This window comes from Schistocerca cancellata, chromosome 4, assembly GCF_023864275.1.
Source record: "Schistocerca cancellata isolate TAMUIC-IGC-003103 chromosome 4, iqSchCanc2.1, whole genome shotgun sequence".
In the NCBI taxonomy this organism is placed as follows: Eukaryota; Metazoa; Arthropoda; class Insecta; order Orthoptera; family Acrididae; genus Schistocerca; species Schistocerca cancellata.
In genome coordinates, this window is record NC_064629.1 from 714,013,463 (window position 1) to 714,035,301 (window position 21,839).

Consider the following 21,839-nt stretch of genomic DNA (forward strand, 5'->3'; position numbering starts at 1 on the left):
CATTACGTGGATGACAAGTTCATTGCCTGGCCCCATAAAGGTGCAAACTCCTTGACTTCCTTAGCATATTAACTCCATATATCCCAACATCAAATTCACTATGTACACTGAAGCAGAAGGAAGATTACCACTCCTAGACGTCATGGTCAAGAAAAGAGCTAATGGCACTCTGGACCACGGTTTGTATTGGGGAAAAAAACACACAGTGGCCTGTATTTGCATGCAGACACCTGCCATCACCCCTTGCAGAGGAATGGGCAGAGTGCACATCATTTCAGATGCAGAGAGTCTGCAACAGGATACAGGAGCCGGAATGCCTCAGTAATGTATCCCCCCCCCCCCCCCCCAAAAAAAGGGGGGGGGGTAACCAGACTGACAGATTAGGCATTCTGTCCACCCTATCACAACAGTACAACATATGCAGACAGAAGAAATTGTGGAGGAAGAGGCAGCCACAGCCTTTATACCGTACATAGGCGCACTATTGGGAAAAACTGGATGCATATTGAAGAAGCATCAAGTAAAAACTGTTTTTGGCCCACCCAATAAAACATGAGCATTATTGGGAAGTGTCAAAGATGATATGTTTGTGAAAGGCCAGTGTATACCAGATTCCATGTGAATGTGGGAAGATGCATATTAGACATATAGTGCGTATCATTGAAGATTGTTGCTGAGAATACCCAAGACTCGCTCGACGGATGTCTCCCAACAAGTCAGCTGTTGTAGAGCACTGTTTGTCTGAGAATCATCCGATGGAGTAAAAATGTACTTTGCCCTCCCCCGGGGGGGCTTGTCACTCTTTGGCGGGTTCGTGTTTGGCTACCACAGGGCCCCAGCCTTTACAGCACTTTTTCCCTTATGTGCTGCATGTCTATCCTCTTGCTATTCCTTTTCCCCTCCCTTGGGGAACATGTCTGGGGTATTATTGGGAATGTTCTGCATTCTGTCGCTGACTTGCGAACAGTCTCAACTTTCTTTTTAGCTCCCATTTCCTTTCTTTGTTTCCCGTCTCCTCTCGTTCCTCTGCTTCGGTGTTTGAGGATCCTCTTTTTTTCTTCTTCCTCCCTGTGTGCTCCTGAAACTGGCCCAATTGTCTCGCACGTAAAAGGTGGCTGGGTGACGCATAATTCCCAGCCCCGGGTCGACAGGTAGGGTTCGCACGTACCCCCTGGTACAGGCCAGGCCCAGGGAGGGGTGATTGCCTGAGCTGTAACTTACCCAGGTTGCCCATTGGTCCCTCCATCAGGTGTTCGGGAGGTGTGACCTGAGGTGTGAACAATCACCAAGGTGGGTGCTCCACTATGTGAAGGGGGCCCCCAGTTGGAAGGAGTGCGCCATCAGAGATGCTGGCAATTTTGGGGGATTTCCTTGCGATGAGTCACTCATCCTCTCCATCGACGTCAACGAAACGTAAACGTAATGAGGCTACTAGTACGAAGACCCTTCCCACTGTACCACGGTTCCTTGTGGTATCCCGTACTGAAGATGTTCAGCCCTTCGCCACGGTCAATCTATTTATTATTCAGAAAGGTGTTGATGCCATTGCTGGCCCTGTGAAATCCTGCTCTCGTGTATGTAATGACACTTTGCTTTTGGAGATGGCTTCTGATTCTCAAGCACAAATACTTGCCTTGCTTTTCCACAGCTACCTTGTTCGTGTCGAGTCACATAGAACTTCGAATTCTTCCTGCGGTGTAATTTAGATGAGGCTGCTTGACAGTCTAACCGAGGCCAAAATACAATCTTACGTCTCTGATCAGGATGTCATTGCCGTCCATCTAGTAATGAAAAAATTAGATTACTCCTTGGTGCCCACCCACACTCTTCCTCAGCTTTGATAGGGTGGTGCTGCCATCCAAGATTAAAGCAGGCTATGAAATCATCACAGTCTGGCCGTACATTCCATATCAGATGTGCTGCTACCAGTGTCATCGGTTCAATCACACTAGAATATCTTGTCGACACCCAGCCAAATGCGTAACCTGTGGCATCGATGCACACAAGTGCAAATGTCTGCCGCCTCCTCCCCACTGTATCAATTGCAATGGTGGCCATGCCACCTCCTCCTGGGATTGTCCCTTGTATCTAGATGAGCGAGCTGTTCAAGAGATCTGGGTAAAGGAAAAAGTGCCTTATCCAGTAGCTCGCAAATTACTGACTAGTCGCAAGCTGTGTGTTCTCCCGTCTGGCACTTATACTTCGGTTCTTGTTACCCCTCACTCCATGAAGGACATAGCTATGCAGACATGCGACTTCAGATTTGGCTCAGAGGTTGTGAAGTCGCCCAGCATCACCGTCCCCTCGTCCCACTGTGCAACACTTGTCAAACTCTCGCCTAAGGGGGCGAAGCTACCCAGTACACAAGTGGAAAGCAGGAAAGGACTGAAGGAGTACTCCTGAGAAGACTTCCTCTGTCCCTCCAACCAAACAACACCCAAGTCTTCCTCTAACCATAAGGGCTCGAAGAAGTCTGCTAAGGACAAACGGTCTTCTCGTTCACCAACTCGAAGATCCTGCTCGACGGTGTCGCCACATGGTCACTTAGATCGGCTAGCCTCTGTCTCGCCAGTGCACACCACCAACCATTTTTTCAGCATTAGACTCCACCGACCGACCACATAAGCATGCTGATGCTTCTGTGGACCCCATGGAGCAGGACCCTCCTACTTCTGTGCCCTGTAGTAGCGACTCTTCATTGGCAGTCCCTCGGTGGCCACCGAGTTGACACCCCTACATCTCTACCTCCTCATGACTGTCCTACAACAAAACGTTCGCGGCCTTTTGTCCCACAAAGAGGGTTTACAGCTGCTTCTAGATTCGCAGCGTTCCCTTGTACTCTGCCTTCAGTAAACGAAATTGCGCTCTAGAGACCATTTTGAGCTTCCACATTACTTACCAATTCATTTTGACCGTCCCTGTGGAGGTCGGCATCCCATTTCGTGGGGGCGTCGTGCTGCTTATACGGGATGACCTTCATAGTCAACCCATCTCCCTGACTACCAGTCTTCAAGCTGTTGCTATTCGCCTTTTCGTTCCCCGCCTGGTTTTTCCCTCTGTACCATTTATGTACCTCCGTCCTTCGATGTCACCAGGGCAGACTTCCTTCAGCTTATTGGGCAGCTACCTCCACTGTTTTTGCTACTTGGTGACTTTAATGCGCATCATCCCCTTTGGGGTTCTCCCAGGACCTGCCAGAGAGGTGCCCTCTTGACTGACATTCTTAACCAAGTCATCCTATTCTGCCTTAACACTGGTGCACCCACTTCCCTTTCTGACTCCTTGCACACCTATTCCCATTTGGAATAGGTTTTTACTTTTTATCCACCAAAGCAATATGGCAAAGGCCAATGAATTTTTAGTTTTGGATCTCAATTTTTGTGTGCTGTTTCTTTAGCCCTTTTTCCATGTGCCTCGTTTAGCTGTATCCTATTCTGTCCATTGGGACTGACATATAGTCATTTCCCTCGTCTCTGTGTTTGTGTTCTATAGTTTTGACTTGGGTGCATATGACCTCAGTTGTTTTTTGCACCCTAAAACAAAACAAAAGAAATGTACTATGATCTTGCGTACAGATCCAAATACTGCGACTCTGTTGTCAGAGAGACACTACAAATTCACACCAGGGATGATCTTATCAATTGAGATTGCAGGTATAATCTTAGCAAGGCTTAGGAACAAGCACTGATTTTAATTAAGACGATTCTCAGCAAACAAAATGATCTTGGAACCAGAGCGGACAGAGAACTTACATCAACACTATCACAGATGCCGACACTAGCGTCTGTGACCACCGGCGTGTGGCTGCTTATGCGGACCATGGAGGGAGCAGCCCATGGAGGCAGGGGATATTAGACGGCCACGCGTGCTTAGGAGCTCAGTTTTTCAGTGCATCTGATGATGATGATGATGATGATGATGATGATGATGATGACATGTATGATCACCGAAATATTGTGCATGTTGGACACTGTGAACTGGCAACACGCCCGTGGCCTATTTGATCAATATTTGAGAGGAAAGGAGACCCTGGACAAAACATTCATCACACGCTAATGGCATGTAACTCTGCTTCTGACCTTTGCCTCAATTTGGCAAGGAAGAGACTCCACAAGTTTCTTCCTTAACTGCCATTATTTCACGTGTCCACATCAACCGGTCCTACTGTGTTAATCACGTACAACTGACTAGTGCACACACACACTCTACTTTCATGCTGTAATTTAGTTCAGTGGTGGGTGGGGGCTCCACCATATAACCACCTGGTACCAGTTCTGCACCACCTAAAGCACTACCAAGTAACCCGGCTACTGTTTTAACGGTGTGGCTAATCCACCCCCATTGTGAGCTTACTTGAAGAAGGAAAGTTGCTCACATGGATCATTATCCCAGTCAACAAACACCAAAAGATGGCTGGGAAGAAAATTTGTGTAGTCGCAAATTTTTGTGCAGTGGTAGAGGGAGTGTCATTAACAACATACTGAAAATTCTTCCCCCTTTCATAGTTTTGCAAAATGAAGAATGAGCAGGCACTTTCCCATTCTGTCTACTCTACTACATCACTGAAAGCAACTACAGGATACATAACAACAAAGTTAGACCATTCCGCAGCCGCCCACTTACCTCGACCCCTCCGCTTGCGCGCACGTGCCCCCCCCCCTCCCCCCCCCTCTCTCTCTCTCTCTCTCTCTCTCTCTCTCTCTCTCTCTCTCTCTCTCTCTCTTGTTTTTGGTTACCAAGTAATAGCAATCACTATTAATGTTGTTTCAAAAATAAAAACTGCAGCAAAATAAAATTAATGTTAAGTTTAAAACAGCATTTATGATGTCCTTTCAATAGTTGTACTTTATTAGTTGTTAGTGATTAGGATGCAAATTATACATCTGTTATTAATTGATACAAACTTACTTTCAGCTGCTGATGATCTGCCACCTCCACCTGAGCCATCAGATTACAGTCAGTGCCACACATCAAACTTCCCACCACCGCCTGATGACTTACCTCCTCCTCCATCACCTGTTAGTTCAAGCTATTCAGAGCTGCGCAGGGCAAATTACCAACCTGACTTTGGGACCTATGGACCTTCATCTCAGGTACTGATAGTCTTTAAAAAATTATGTTAATATTGCCATCAGAGCAACTACTGGAAGGAAGCTATGACAGTCAATGACATTTTAAGAGTAGCGTATGGAATAATTAACTCACCTGGCTCTCCATCAGCACTTTGACTGTCGTTATAGGGATCCCAATAGTGATGCTTTGAATTGGATAGAGGCTATTCAATTTGAGTATTTTGGCTTCATCATATCTTTCTCATATCACCCCAAAACTGGCTGACAACAAAGTGCTGTGACATTCCTTGAGCCTCGTGGGATCCAAGGAGGAGCGAATTGTACTGGTAAGAGGTAAGCCACTTGCAGGTTAACATGCAACTGTCAGCAGGGAATACTTTGGGATGATATATGTCAGCACAGAACAAAACTTCAGAGATTAACATCTGCAAAGAACAGAATGGTTCTAAAACTTTAAAATAACAAATTATGCAATTTCCTGTATTTGCATTTAGACTATGTTACTAATCACAAAGTATTTTCCAGCAGTCTTAAGTGCAGATGCTTTAAAAAACATTTTGCCTGTGTGTCATCAGTTTTTGCCACTGAAATTAAGATATCACAAGTGACATAACTGATAGCTGAAATTCATTAGCATGTGAAGGGCAATAATAGGCTTTGTAAGTTTTTCACATTGAATCACAATTTTCACCACAGTGACTGACAGACATGTGAAAGCATGCAACTGGTATTGTTCTGCTTGCTCAGTATCCATTGTTAGGGTTTATTGTGAAACTGAGTATATTGTATTTGTGCTTGTTCAAGTATCAATTTGGCTTTGCTCATGCTGAAGGAACTATCTTGGTGCCTTCGGAGTGATTTACAAAATGGGCGGGATATGTGTTGGTAAGCTGAGATGTAATTTGTACCTAAATATTTCCAAATTGAGGGTCACGTAAATGATGGGTCAATGCTACGAAGATCTCCATGATGAATGTAGAGATTTCTTTCCCTCATCTAAATTAAAGCTAAATTTATGGAGCATCTGTAGTGGGTCCACCGATTAAGGTAAAATTCCCCCCCTCCCCCCTCCCTCCTTCGCCTCCTCCTCCTCCTCCTCTTCTGCTGATGCTACTTATAAACGATAGCAATCCTGGATTGTGCTGGTGGAAAGACCACATGAATCTAATCAGAAGGTTCCAGTGAAAATATAATTCACCCACAAACTACACTGCTTGAAAAATATTCATTTGATCAGTTGTTGGAGGGTGTTTGTCAGTCTGGGATTCCTGTCAAGTTGAATTAGTGAAACAGAAAAATCCCTTTAAAGAAACAGCTCAATTTGGTATGGGTTTCTTTAGTCACTGCAAGAGTAGCCCAGAAATGCTTATCATATGCCAGTTAGAGATTCTTCAAATCATCTTAAAAATTCAATGGAGGCAACATTTCAGTGTGACACAAGGAATCCTTTGACAGTTATCTTGCATACTGTCCATGGTAATAAAATTGAAGGGATTCGGGTGTGTACAGAGGTAATCCAATAATCATTAGTTCCACATTGCAGTCATGAATGAAGCAGGAAGGAAAGAAAATACTCTGAAGCACTATATCCTTTATTCATTCACCATAAGGTGTCATGTAAGATACAGATGTAGATCAGGGTGTATACGCCCCAGGAAATCAGAAAAATGTGGAATTTTTTTCATCCCGGGAAAACCTGGAATAATCGCTCCAATTTTTTAAAATTTTTGGATATTTTACATTGTTTTAATTTTCAGTTAAATTCATGTAATTTTGGCTGGTAAGAACTGGTACTCTAACAAAGAATTCACTTTAGACCACCACTGCAGAATAGCACCTCAGTGTAAAACATAAGAAGAGAATAACGCCAAAATAAAACTTCAGTTGTAAAGAAAATGCACTATACATTACTGTGTAACAACAAACTGCTTTTGATGAGCTTCACATCACAGGTGTTTACATTTCTAACAGGTCATGGGAAAATATTGCAAATGGTGATTTGAGATGCGTTACTTTCGAAGTAAATTTCATTCTACACAAGACAAAATATGTTGTGTGTGAGAATGTAGGATGAACATCTTGTACCACAAAATATTTGACTCTTATTCAAAATGTAACACTTTGAGAAACAGCCAGATAGAAAAATATCTGGTCCAGAAGACCAGCCATTTATGCCATTATTTAAAACTTTACTGGCACCTTTGTGTTTGATATACCTTAAAGGGTAACACATGCTAAAAAAAAAAGACTAGAATTATGTATGAGAACTTAGCTTCTCTTGTAGTTATACTTTATGGTTGGGTTCAGTTGAGTCGGGGGAAGAGACCAAACAGTGAGGTCATCGGTCTCATCAGATTTAGGAAGAATGGGGATGGAAGTTGGCTGTGCCCTTTGAAAGGAACCATCCCAGCATTTGCCTGAAGCGATTTAGGGAAATCACTGACAACCTAAATCAGGATGGCTAGACGTGGGATTGAACTGTCATCCTCCCAAATGCAAGTCCAGTGTTAACCACTGCACCACCTTGCTCGGTTATACTTTATGTATTTTAAATTTAAACCATTAACTTTTTCTGTTCATTTTTTCACACTACTTAACAGTGATGTTGCTATTGACTGACTACCACATGTATCCTATTCTCTGAACATTTGCTGTCATTGGCTGGAGAGATCACGCGATGTGGACTATGATTGGCTGACAAAAGCACATCGCTATCTTGATTTCAGTGCTTCAGAAGCTACCGTGCTGCATTTGGTGGAATTCACATTCATATGTTGGTAATATGAAAATATGCAGTGTCCATGTTGCCATGCATCAGAGATCTTTCCATAACTGTTTTTTTTTCTTTTTTTCTGGGATTCCGTTTCCTAAAGTGCAGGAAAGTTGTATGCTGGTGTATAAAACAGCTCAGAGGCAAAGTATACAAGGTCCGTTCAAAAATTTCCAGAACTTTGTCCATAAAACTTTTCTATGCTTTCCTTTTAATTATTGTGCATCGTCTCCTTCAAAATATTCTCCTCCACAATTGATACACCACTCCCAATGCCTTTTCCAGTTCCAGAAGCAGTCTTGATACACCTCTTGCTAGATTGCGCGAAGTGCTATTTGTGAACTTTCCTTTATAATCGATCATTGCAAATTTTTGTCCTGTCAACAGGTTTTTCAACTTTGGAAATAAACAAAAAGTCTACATGGGCGAGGTCTGAAGAAACTTCCTGGCGGATTAAAACTGTATGCCGGACCGAGACTTGAAATCAGTCCCGAGTTCGAGTCTCGGTCCGGCACACAGTTTTAATCTGCCAAGAAGTTTCATATCAGCGCACACTCCGCTGCAGAGTGAAAATCTCATTCTGGAGATCTGGAGAGCACAGAGGACAAGGCAGCACAATGATTTTGTTTTTTTGTGCAATAGTTGTGAACCAACAGGGATGAATGTACGGGTGCGTTATCATGATCCAAGAGCCATGAATTGTCTCACCACATTTCAGCCCGTATCCTTCTCACATTTTCTTGCAGTCATTGTTACACATCCTGATAGTACGCCTGATGAACAGTTTGTCCCTGTGGCAGGTATTCATGATGAACCAATCCTTCAAAGTCAAAGAATAGCTTCCTGAAAGAGGGTTGTCTTTAACTTCCGTCTGGCCATTTTTAAACTGTGTGAACCATTCAGAGCACCTAGTACCGCTTAAGCACTCATCACCGTAGGCATCCTGCATCATTTAGTGTGTCTCTGTAAAGGTTTCCTAGAGTTTCACGCAAAATTTAGTGGAGACGCATTGCTCCTCTAATTGTGTCATCTGGAAATTCGCAAACTGTGGGACGCAATGTTCTACCCAGTACAGCTTTGAACAGTAGCTAACAAACATACAATGAAACTTCCATCTGTTACACATTAAACACAGGCGTGTGCAGGGCTTCCAACATCATTTCATTCCAACACACCATGGGTGCGAAATTACGAATGTCCTGGAATTTCTTGAACAGACCTCGCATTGTCACATAACCAAAAAAAGTGTTTATTCACCTGTGAAAAAGTGTGTTTTTATTTGGGAAAATCCAGGAATTATTTTTTCTTTTCTGTTTATACAACCTGTACATGCAAAATTAAGTTTATGGAAGGATTGTGTTACTATCTTTGTGATTCATGTGGAAACACTGATCATGATGGTCACAGAGCACAGTTTAAACCTTGTCTTTATTTGGACCTTTGTATTATACAGCTTATATGATGGATTGTCATCAACAACATATTTACTGCCTCACTAATAGCTGCTAGACTATTGTCTTTCATCGTGCTTATTCTCTGATACTGTAAAACCATTTTCTTTACTTACTTTCTCATTTATATAAATTTCTCTTTGTAGGAACTGCAACTTCAGGAAGAATGTAAATTTTTATCAAACTTAAAACTCTTTGAAATTAATAGGACATGAATGGTTAAATTTACATTGTAGCAGCATAAATCAGCTTAACTTTGTCCTTACATTTGGGCTGTGCAGTGTATGTGTAAATAATTTAGAGAAGTTTCGAGGTCGAACATCATTGTAGGCAGTGATAAATAATACAAGAGGTATGATGATGGAAAATCCTAGATGGAATCCATACAATGTATGAGTCAAGACTACCATTCAGCAAGCAGTAGGTTCATTCTCATGACACTTTTTTTGTTCTATTCCATGTAAAAATGAATGAAATTTACGCTAAATAGAATAATGTGAAAGGGTATGCCCTGTGTCTTGAAAATAGGAAAATCAAGAAGGAAAAAGAACACACTCAACTTCGCAAAATATGAATTATGTGTGATAAATTAATTCATTGCCTAATTTAGACATGTTGCTTATTTCAGTGTCCTTAATTGTGTTTTAATTTCACACGTCATGGGTCAGGTGACATAATGGGTCAATAACCCAAAGTCAGGTAGTGAAGGCAGGAATGAACCAAGCCTTCTCCCCCCCCCCCCCCTTCCCCCCGAAACCAGACCACCCTACTTTCAAAAAAGGTAGCAGTCATAATGAGTGTAAAGACTCCATCTTCAATTCTTTTACAGGAGAAAATTTATATTCTCAGATCTTCCAAGCAAAAAGTGTAATTGTTTTCATTAACGTGAATTTCTGTACAGCAGCTGAGAAACCACATACCACAGTTAGAAGCTTGCATCAGGAATAGAAGCAACTACAAAGACATGCTGAAATGTTTTCAATTAATTTTGACCTTTCTTGGCAAAGAATCATCTTGTGGAGTATCCTTTTGTGTTTGGAACATTATTCATCGTGCAAAGTGGATGAAGAAAGCAATTTTTATTGCTTGAATTTATTTTCTGTGATGGATTGTCACAACACAAGAGGAATTCAATTTGTGTTTGTATTTTCCCTATCAGCATGTACATAAGAGTGTGGTTCTGCTCTCATTTTGCAGTTAAAGTACTGTTTGAGAATGAAGTCTTTCGCGACTGCACCGAACAGTCTGACTTCTTGCCACATAAGTTCAGTGTAAAACCTTGAGCTTTCGACGATTACCTCCATTGTCTTCGTCAAGAACAACCGACTGTCGAAACTGATGCTGTTGTGGCCCCAAAGACGTCTTCTGATGGGTCAGTAATTCAGTCATGCTGTCGCAGATATCAGCTCCTGCACTTGTGGCGCCAGTGCTCCACACATAGTGTAAAAATTGTGACGAATATATCTGGCTCTTCTCTGCATCAACTGCTCGCTTCCAGGCAATGATAAGATTATATCCACTCTCACAGTTGAATATTTTCTTGCACATTCTTATTATTACAACCTCTTTCATTATGGAGTCGCAGTATGTAGGAGATTCGGACAAAAATTTTGTTTCATCAAACAATATTTTTTACTTGTTTTTGAGGCTGTTTTTGAGACAACTGCAAATTTCTCCTGTTCTTGACTTTTAATATGCCATTGATGTTTTGCACAGTGGTCAGAAATGGTGTGGTTGAACAGTCTCATGTAACAGCTTCTGCACTCACAATGGATGTTGTAAGTCCCAGGAATCTTGAGGGTGAGACTGTTCTTAACACTTTGGGTCCTGAGCCATTGCGCGAAGGTGTCTACCATAAAGACTGGCTGATTTTAACGTATTTTAAACAACTACAACTCATGAAAGGTTTCAGTAATAGCAATAAAATTACTCTTATTGAAAAACCTAGACTTTCGTGTTTAAAACCATATATAATACCTTTCTCTTGAATTAATACATACTTTTGACAAGCGTTATTATTATAACGTTGTTTTTGAAAAAAGGAAAAATTGGTCAAAGGTATATTCACTGTATTTTCTAGAAGGAAATTTTTTTTAATTTTACGCAGAAATTGTAATTATGATGGATACAGTATGTCTTATCTACAGTAACCTCCTGTAACTATTTTAGGATGCAATTTTGCTCTTTGTGTGGTAAATTTTGAAGCACGGCATTTTGCACAATGCTACTTTACATTCATTACACTGGTAGCTTGTGTCTTTTCGCCACACTTTTCCAGTCAGTTTTTTTTTTTTTTTTTTTTTTTTTTTTTCTTCTCAGAGAACACACTACACACTGTTTTTGTTTCTGTTTCTTACTTACTTCTGTCTCAATCTTTTCCAGGAAATGATTTCCAGTTGATAGCTTGAGAGTCCAGATGGACCAGGTCGGGGTTCAAGATCTTTGCTTTGTGCAAGATCCTGTCATGAAGTGAGATGTTGAGGCATTTTCCAGTAACCTTATTGTATAATATGCAGGAATTTACAGTCACCATTACTATAACATGGAATGCCAACTTTCTCCGCTCCTTCACAGTTCGATGTTCAAATGTGCCGTATGACAATCGCTGATCTGATAAGTCAACACCAAACTTGTTTTTATTGTAGCCCACTACACAGGCTGACTTTGACTTCTCTCTTCCTCTCTGATCAGTGAAAGTGACCATCTCAGCAGTATGCCTTGTACTTATCATATGCACATTTCTTTTGTCCTTCCAACACAGTGCTAACATATTTCCTTTACGCCTAAAAATAAGTTCACCTCACTGAAGGTTCGGATCTTTTATAGCAAGAGGCAATCTCTGCCGAGATTTTCTTCTTGTTTCCACAAGAGCAGTTTTTGCACCTTCCAGTTCTGAAGCAAGTATTGGACTTGTGTGGAATCTGTCTGTAAACAAAGTGTAGCCTTTTCCTGACAGATTTTCAAGCAATGTCTTTACCAGAGTCACTGTGTCAGACCTTTCACCCACATAAACAGAGAAATTCCAGATGTAACCTGTGTCAGATTCGGATAACATGTACAGTTTCGTACCGTATTTATTTGGTTTTTGTGGCATGTACTGTTTGAAATACACACGACCTCGAAATTTACACATGCCTTCATCTGTTGTAATTTTTTGAGATGCTGTATACGCACGCTGGAAATTAGCACACACATTATCTAGGAGGGGTCTCACGTTGTGCAGTCGGTCATAGCCAGTTTCTCCTTTCCTCTTAGCTAAGGAATTATCATTGTGGAAGTTTCTCAAAATAGAAAGAAATCTGTCACAGCTCAAGATCTTTGGACAGAAATTACATGACACAACAGGTTTCTTGGACCAGTGAAAGGGAATTTGTGCTTTGTAATTTCCTGATGCATTGTTGAGCATGCAGATTAGTTTGTTCCTTTATATGTTTCATCATACTGTCTGTCAGGAAATATGGAGGGGGGAAAAAAAAATCTAGAGGTGCACTGTTCTGGTCTAAACTGACAACATTGCATATTCCGAATTGTCCTGAGAATAGATCGATATCTGGTGCATGCTCAGTAGTCGTCCAACCTTCCTCAGAATCGGTGCGGCGCGCAGGTCTCGGCTTCCCCCTTGCAGTCAGTCTCACTCGTTCTTCAGGCACAATATTGACGGGATTACTTGCTGCTGAAGTGCTTGGACACCTGGTCTCCTCTTCTGAATCTATCAGAACAGTGGTATTTGCAAATAAAATCATAATTACGTACTGAGAGTTTTTTCAGTGAAAATCTGAACAAAAATTATACATGTTTTGTTGTCAGAATTCTTTACCTGAACTGCCAGAAACTTCTTCTTGAGCATAGTCCACATCATCATCAGAGTTATCTACAATATCTTCCTCTGACAAATCAATGTCACTTTCTTCTAAATCACAATATAACTCGCGAGCAATTTCTTCGTCCGTCAAGCCACGCTTCACCATGTCCCCCCCAGGGGCTCAGCATTCATTTGCTGGGTACGTGCTTGGCGACCTCGGGGTTCCTGAGCTGGGGACTGGTAAGCGCCACCAGTCCCCTGTCACCGTAAACTCTGAGCATACTTCAGCAACCACCGTGCGGCGCGGCGGTGGAACGTTGTGTGTCTCAGGGAATGGGGATCTTGGCTTGACCGCCCGGATTGCGAGGATGGAATAAGCCTCTCTAAAAAAACCCTCAATCTCAAGGTGTGCTGCGCGCTGATGAGATGCGTGGCTGTTGAGGTAGAACAGTCGATAGCGGGCAACCTCTGGGGAACCTGCCGCACCTCAGTTGTATAAGGCTTACCTAGGCACGCGGGGCTATGTCTAGGTGGACTTCTAGTTCCCTAGCTGCTCGTGGGACCACGATGGATCCTTCGAAATCCTCTTTTCTTCCTCCCAGCGGAAAGGGTGGGTCGCTGGAAGGTTCTAACACCCAGTGTCTTAAGGGGGCCCGTGCAGTCAGTCCCCCTGACTCCGGCGCTTCTTTAAAAAGTCCAGTCTTAGGTAACAGAATGCATTCTGGTAATCCGAATGTGTTTCTCATTGTGAAACGGAAGGAGGGTAGTTTTGAGAAGGTTTCGCCCTTCTATATACAAAAGGGATTGGAGGGAATCTGTGGCTCCTTAAAATCGGTGAAGCGCTTACGTAATGGGACCTTGCTAGTGGAAACTTCCACTTCCCAGCAAGCAACTAACCTCCAATCTGCTAAATGCCTTGGAGAGTATCCCATAGACACTGAACTGCACAGCACCTTGAACTACAGCAAAGGTGTTGTGACATGCCGAGATCTAGCTGATATTCCCAAGGAAGAACTGCAACGTGAGTGGGCTCCAGAAGGTATCGTTGATGTCCAACACATAGTGAAGAGGGTTGATGGCACTCTTGTCAAATCCGACTCCTTTATTCTGACCTTCAGTAGCACAAAACTTCCTGCACATGTTAAAGCTGGCTTCCTTCACCTTAGTGTGAGGCCTTATTTCCCGGCCCCAATGCGCTGTTTCAAATGCCAGTGTTTTGGGCATACCACCTTAGGCTGTAAAGGTGAAGCAACTTGTGGAAACTGTGGTCAGGCTGCTCATGAAGGAGTTGGTTGCTCGTCTCCGGCTAAATGTATTAATTGCTCTGGGAACCACCCTGTTTGGAGTAGGGACTGCCGCATGTTTTTAGAGGAACGCAAGGTCCAGGAAATAAAAACAACCAAGCGTATCCCCTATGGTGAGGCCAAGAAGATCTTTGTCGATGCAACCTCCCACATTTGCTACATCTTTTGCCTCCCTGGTTCAGAAGCCTACTCCAAAAGTCGATGCCTCAACGCAGACCGAAGTGGTGAGTGTTGGCACTAACACCTGTAGCTGTCAGTGCACTTGCAACGCACCCAGTGTTTCAGAGCCAGTAGCCCCTAATCGAACGGCAGACAAAGGTACAGTGGCGAACTTGGGCCAGCCCCTGGCGCCTCCAACAGCTGAGGCTGTTCCCAAGCCCAGTGCGCCAATTACCACTCCCACATCAGCTCCCCCAAAGTCCACCAAACCACAGAAAGCTACCGTACAGCAGCAACAGCGCGTCAAATCCCGTGGTAAACCATCTGACCATGCGGATGTTGTTTTACGTGAGGCTTCATCTGACTCTTCCCCAGAGTTGATGGAGTACGATGTATGTGTGGGGCAATCATCTCGTCCCACGCCTGCCCCTACACCTGCTGCGGTCTCCCCGCCCTGTCGGAGAGACAGGCTGAAGGTGCTACCCCCAACATAGATGGCTCCCATACTCCAGTGGAACTTGCAAGGGTTCAGGACGCATGTGGAGGAACTTCGTCTACTCTCTCAGGGTAGACCACTGTGTCTCTGTCTTCAGGAGACGTATTTCCATCCATCATACTCCCCTGAGATACGAGGCTACACACTCCACGAAAAGGACGACCTGCGTGGAGAGAGAGCTAGAGGAGGCGTAGGTATTTTCGTCAGGACGGACTACCACTCCTCGCCTCTCTCACTTACGACGACTCTACAGGCCGTCGCTGTGTCCATGCACGTGCGTCATCCATTGACGGTATGTTCACTTTACTTGCCCCCAAATGATGCTCTTGATGAAGCAGCCCTCACCGACCTTCTTACTCAGCTCCCCCAGCCATTCATTATTTGTGGTGATTTTAATGCCCACAATGTGCTTTGGGGCTCTGCACTTACCTGCCCCAGGGGTAGAGCAATTGAGAGGCTTCTCCTGTCATCCTGTGCCTACTTGCTCAATGGGGGACAGAGTACTCATTTCTCCACAGCGACTGGGTCGTTCTCTGCCATTGATCTCTCGCTTTGCTCTCCGGCTCTTGCCGCCAGTGCTCACTGGGAAGTGGTCGCTGATTTGCACGGCAGTGATCATTTCCCAATTTGGATTCACCTGCCAGATGACGTGGGCCCCGAAAGGAGACCACCACGATGGGTGCTCAGTGGAGCTGACTGGACACTTTATAGCCAGTTGGCCCAATTCGAACACTGTGCGAATGTTGAGGTGTGGGTGGATCATATTACCAAAACAGTCCACCACGCCGCTGCAGCATCCATTCCACAGTCCACAGGCCACCGGAAGAGGCCACCTGTGCCTTGGTGGAGTGCCGAATGCCGCTCTGCGATCAGGACCAGGTGTGCGGCTCTGCGTCAGTTAAAGTGTTGGCCGACTGCTGAGAATCTTGCAGCCTTTCGGGTGGCGAGGGCAAGATGTCGCCGCATTATTCGTGAGAGCAAGAAGAGGTCGTGGCAAACGTTCCTGAACACCATTAATCGTTCCACCAAAAGTTCCATTGTGTGGGAGACCATCAGGAGAATTTCTGGCAGAGGAGGGAGGTGCCCCATAGCTGCTGTAATGAATAATGGCACTCTCCACACGGATCCGCGAGACATTGCCCAGACTATGGCAGCGTATTTCGCCACAGTTACTGCAACAACCAGTCAGGATCCAGGTTTCCAGCGCCATAGAGCCGTTGCTGAGAGATGTAGTCTGGACTTCCATTCCACCTCTCATGAAGTTTACAACTGCCAATTTTCTATGTGGGAGCTGGATTCCGCATTGTCTGGCGCTCGTGACACATCCCCTGGCCACGACAGGATCCATTACAGTATGCTATGGCACTTCACAATGCGCACCAAAGAAATCCTCCTCGCACTTTTTAATGCCATTTGGACATCGGGTCACTTTCCTGAAGCGTGGCGTGAGGCAGTTTTAATCCCTTTTTTAAAACCTGGGAAAGACCGCACGAGCCAAAGTAGCTACCGTAGTATTGCCCTCACTAGTTGCATAGGGAAGACCTTGGAGTGGATGGTCAACCGCCGCCTTGTCTGGATGTTAGAATCCCGGCAACTCCTTAGTCGCTTTCAGTGTGGGTTCAGGAGGTTTCGTTCCACCTTCGATAACCTTGCCCTCCTGGAGGCGGCTATCCAACAGGCTTTCCTACGCCGTCACCACCTTCTAGGTGTATTTTTCGACATCGAGAAGGCCTACGATACTACTTGGAGGCGTCTCATCCTGGAGCAGCTTCACGAATGGGGTTTTTGTGGTTGTCTTCCTCTTTTTATTCAGTCTTTCCTCTCGCCACGATATTTTAGATACCGAATTGGTGACATCCTGTCTGATCGCTTTGAGCAGGAGAATGGTGTCCCTCAGGGTAGCGTTTTAAGTGTGACTCTGTTTGCCATCGCTATTAATAGCATTACGTCCATAGTGAAAAGTCCTGTCCAGTGTTCTTTGTTTGTGGATGATTTCTCTTTGTTCTGCTCTTCTTCAAGCCTTGCAACGACAACCCGTCAGTTGCAACTTACGATTAGGCGTTTGGATGACTGGGCGAAGAAGAGTGGTTTTCAGTTTTCCACCGAGAAGTCTGTATGTGTTCTGTTTAACCGTTCTCGTTCGATTTTAACCTTTCCTGAGTTGCGCTTGAGGGACACTATTCTTACTTTTAAAGACACGGTGAGATTTCTGGGCCTCATTTTTGACTCAAGGCTCATGTGGTTACCTCATCTTAAAGACCTGAAACGGCGGTCGCTTCAGGCTTTAAGTATTTTAAAAGGTCTTAGCCACAGTACATGGGGAGCTGACAGGACTTGTCTGCTCCAGTTTTACAGGGCGTTTGTGCGGTCTCGGCTCGATTATGGGTGCACGGTGTATGGGTCTGCGAGGCCTTCGTACTTAAAAATGTTGGACGTTGTGCACCATGAAGGACTTCGGTTGGCCACTGGGGCATTCCGAACTAGCCTCATACCCAGCCTCTGTGCAGAGGCTGGTGAACCGCCACTTCATATGCGGCGACGGCTACTTACAGTGTGCCAGGCGTATAAAACTTTGTCCACACCCTACACCCCTGCATACCATACCGTTGCTCAGCCTCCTCTGGCACGATTGTTTCATAACCGGCAACGTGCAACGCAGCCCTATGGGATTCGCGCACAGGATTGCCTTGGTGTGATGTCTATGGCTGGTCTTCGTGTTTTACGTCGCGGTTGGAGCAGATCTCCACCTTGGCTCCTCCGGAGACCCAAACTTATTTTAGATTTGACTAATTTTAAGAAAGCTGGCACTACAGATTTTACGTTCCAATCTCTGTTTTTTAACATTTTAGATGTGCATCACAGTTTCACTGTCGTTTATACTGATGGCTCCAAACAGGAGACTTTCCTTGGCTGTTCTGTGGTGTTCCCTGATCATGTTACCCGGATTCGCCTCCCTGCTGAATATACAGTTTTCGCAGCGGAGCTCCACGCGATCCTGACGGCACTGGAGCAGATGCATCGTGTTCGGGGCGATAGATTTCTTCTCTGCTCCGATTCTCTTAGTGCCTTACAGTCACTGCAGAACCTATACCCGACTGAAGAGATGGTCCAGCTGATACATGACCAACTGTACTTGATCCAACGGCGGGGTAAAGAGGTATCCTTCTGCTGGGTGCCTGGTCATGTCGGCATATGGGGCAATGAACAGGCTGATCGGGCTGCCAAGGAGGCCTGCAGAGAGCAGGATGTGGTCCAGTGTCCTATCCCCTTGCAGTCAGTCATCGCTGCACTCCACAGGAAGTGCATGGAGTTGTGGGAGGACGAATGGCTGGCGGTGACGGCCAATAAACTGCGGTCGGTAAAGTCAACCACTCGGCCGTGGCGTTCCTCCTGCCGGCTGCTCAGGCGGGAAGAGGTGGCGCTCGCAGGTCTTCGGATCGGGCACTGTCCTCTGACACATAGCTATTTATTACGGCGGGAGGATCCTCCGTTTTGTGATGCTTGTGGTGTGCACACCTCTGTCCGGCACATTTTAACAGACTGCGTTTTATACCGTGATGCAAGGGCAGAAGCACAAGTTGATGGGGATCTGCCCTGTGTTTTAGCTAACGATGAGACGTGTGTGTCTAGGGTTTTTAAGTTTTGTGATGTGTCTGGACTCTGGCCTCAACTTTTAGGCTGGCGGTTTTAGTGTATTGCAGAGTGGCTGACTCCTCCCTTTTTTCCTTACGGTCAGCCAGCCACTTCCATCTGCTCCATTGTTTTAGCTCCCTCTACCTTTTTCTTCCTGTGTTGTCCATGTTTTACTGCTGACGCCCTGCTTCGTCCCACGCTTCGGTGTGGGTGAGCACATATTTTTTATGATTGTTCCCTGTGTTTTATGTTCCGTTTGATGTAAATGTTCTGAGTTTCTTTCTTGACCCCCCGTCTCACTATGATACTGAACGGGCACTGAAGACCTTGCTGTCATGCGCCCACAAAACCCTTCTACTCTACTCTACTCTACTCTTCGCCATGTCGACGCTACTGAAACCGCGCCAGAAAAAATCGCCGCTCGCAAAACCTGACAAATAAAAAGGGAAGCACATCCTTCCACAGCATGCCCGCACCATCTAGTGACCAATACTCGAATTACAGTCCATGCAGTGCCTCCCATACAAGTGGGAGCCATAAGAATACACAAAGGAAGGAAGGGGGACAACGAGAACATGCACCCGTAAAATTACAGTTGCTGGACTTTCGGGCAGGCCTCACACACCCGTATTTTTATGGGCGTCAGCACCTAAGTGTTAAGAGGGCGTAGCATCTTCTTTATCTTCTTAGGAGGTCAGAAAATAGATCTGGTATCTCGTCTTCCCAGGACTCTGCATATTTTGCTGGATGTACCGGCATGGAAGGGAAGAAATAAAATTGGTGGCTCATCACGTGAATGTTAAAGAAACCGCAAGTTGATGAACACTGATTCATATCTTGGTGCCCAGACTTTTCACCATCCAGTACAGAAGACAGCAGCTTTAAGTACACCAGTACACAGAGCAAAAATTACTTGTGATGAGGACAACTGGGATTCTGAAATTAATGATCTTAAGTATGTGTTCCAAAAGGACAGCTGTGAGTCACATTATATGAAGTCAGTGTCCTCCAAGAAAGGGAAACATGAAAATGTTTTATACAACATAGAGTACTGTATTTAGATTTCAGTTTTTCAAAATTTCATAAATATCATATTACCATCCATGATATTTCTCAGGTGGCTTCTCAAAAACTGAATGATTATTTGTGTTATCTGTCTCTGGAGTATGCTGTCTTGGCAGTCATTGATCTTAATTTGTCTTCTGAGTCAAATATGAAAATCTTTAATGCAGTGAGTCATGAGGCAGAATCATTAGACTAATATAGTAAAATGGCTGTAATAGAAATAATCATTCCCCAGAAATTATAATTAATGGGACCGTACTTCTAAAAGAAGACCAGTTTTTGCCAGATTTAGCTTGAGTGATCTGTTCTTTATAACAGATCCTTTGGAGTGCCATGGAAATGAAGACTTTGGCAATGATCAGACACTGTGCTAACCTAGAAATGTACACCAGCATCACTCTGACCCTGGAGTTTTTTTGTTTGTTACTCTGTGTGTGCTGCTGCACATACACAGTTCACTGCCACCAATGTAAATTCAGCATTGAGTGATACCTGGTAAAATGTGGACATTTTAAGTTGAGACATTGTTGTTTAATTAATTTGACAGAAATATTTTTTGAAGGGGCATTTTGACTGTAGTGTGCACATTGTGTAACTGTTCTGTTGATGAGTGTGGTTCATTTATATGAAAATGGCACATAGGAATGACATTTTACTGAGAGAAGATGGTACATGGGAACCATTGTTAGCAGAACTCAATTGTGAAAGTGACATGAGTGACTTTAGTGATGAAAGAGATTCTGAAGCTGATGCTCCTACAGCAATTACAGTCAATGGCGAAACTAATAAGTCTGCAGAATTTTCAGACGATGATGAAGTCGACAGTAAGAATGGTCATTGTTAATATTTGTGTAATATGTGCACTTCATTAAATGAATACCACCTTCATCTAATTAAACTGCAAATAAAGTCTTTAGAGCTGGATCACTTTCAAGTTTCTTCATTGAAAAGTTTCCATGAGCGTTTTTACTTAGTCTCGAATTTTGGATGCATTAATACTAATATTGTTTGAAAAAGTATGTGAGGGACATGAGATAAAATGAGTTTAATACATGATAGTCCAGTTTCAATTAAAATATTCTATTGTCAGGAAATTTCTCCAGCAAATAATTGAGGGTCACTGTGACACAGGTGTACACTTTGTGTGGTAATTTCAAAGGTGTACACTATTTGAGTTAATAAAATGAAAGTGTTAAATAATCTGACTGAAAAAGGCATCAAGCCCATAGAGGAGTAGAAGAAATAATTTGGAGAATATTGACACAGGTTTCCAAGATATATAAACAGACTTTATTAAAGAATAAGGATTTTTAACAGAAAAAGTTTTTTTCATTTTTACCCCACAAATGTTGTACATATCTGTTATTGATTGTATCATGAAACATACTACAGCAATATTAATTATCAGGTTGAAAGTATTGAAGTTATTGGTTAATCAGCCTACATATTTATGTACAATATGGTTTGAGACAATAAATGAGATTTTCCCCCAAATGTTGAGGCCACGCCCCTGCCCCTATTCTGTTGAGCACAAATTACACACAACTTATTTTTTCTTGCTAAAGAACCAGAGTGGAAAGTAACACACACAAAAAAATTAGACATGTAAAATAAGAACCAAACTAATATATAGGAAGTGTTCAGCAGTAGTTAGGGCACAGACAAATGCTTGAACACTGTAACTCATCTGTTGAACTTGAGAATGGCAAAGCTTCTCAGTTTTCCAGCATTCATTCCTAAAATGCATCCTCAAATTTTTGTAAATTCATCCAAAGGAATTTATTTTGGAGTGAGAAGTTTCTGTGGCATATATCCTCACATACAGATGCATGGTCTAAAAGTGATATTAATTAATGAAATCTTTGCACGCTTTGAATTATGTCAAATGCTTAAATTCCTGCATCCTTTCTGACGAGTACTGCATGACCAGTGTCAAGTTGTAACTGACTCCTATTGCTGATGTTCCCATCCTTAAAGAACCATACTACTGGCTGTGATATACTGGTGCCCATTTCACTGCCAAATCATGCGACATTTACATCCATACTCACTACACACACTTTCACTTTGACCTCATGTTGGATGTA

General features: G+C 43.6%; 1 protein-coding gene across 2 annotated transcripts in view; it reads left to right on the forward strand.

The window, feature by feature from the left end:
* The window catches only part of LOC126183721 (lipoma-preferred partner homolog), a 77,077-nt gene that overhangs the window by 26,055 nt on the left and 29,183 nt on the right, over positions 1–21,839 (forward strand). For both annotated transcript variants that reach the window (XM_049925911.1, XM_049925912.1), the window contains exon 5: positions 4,915–5,093. In XM_049925911.1, the coding sequence (XP_049781868.1) occupies positions 4,915–5,093 (179 nt within the window). The remainder of the gene's footprint in view (positions 1–4,914; positions 5,094–21,839) is intronic.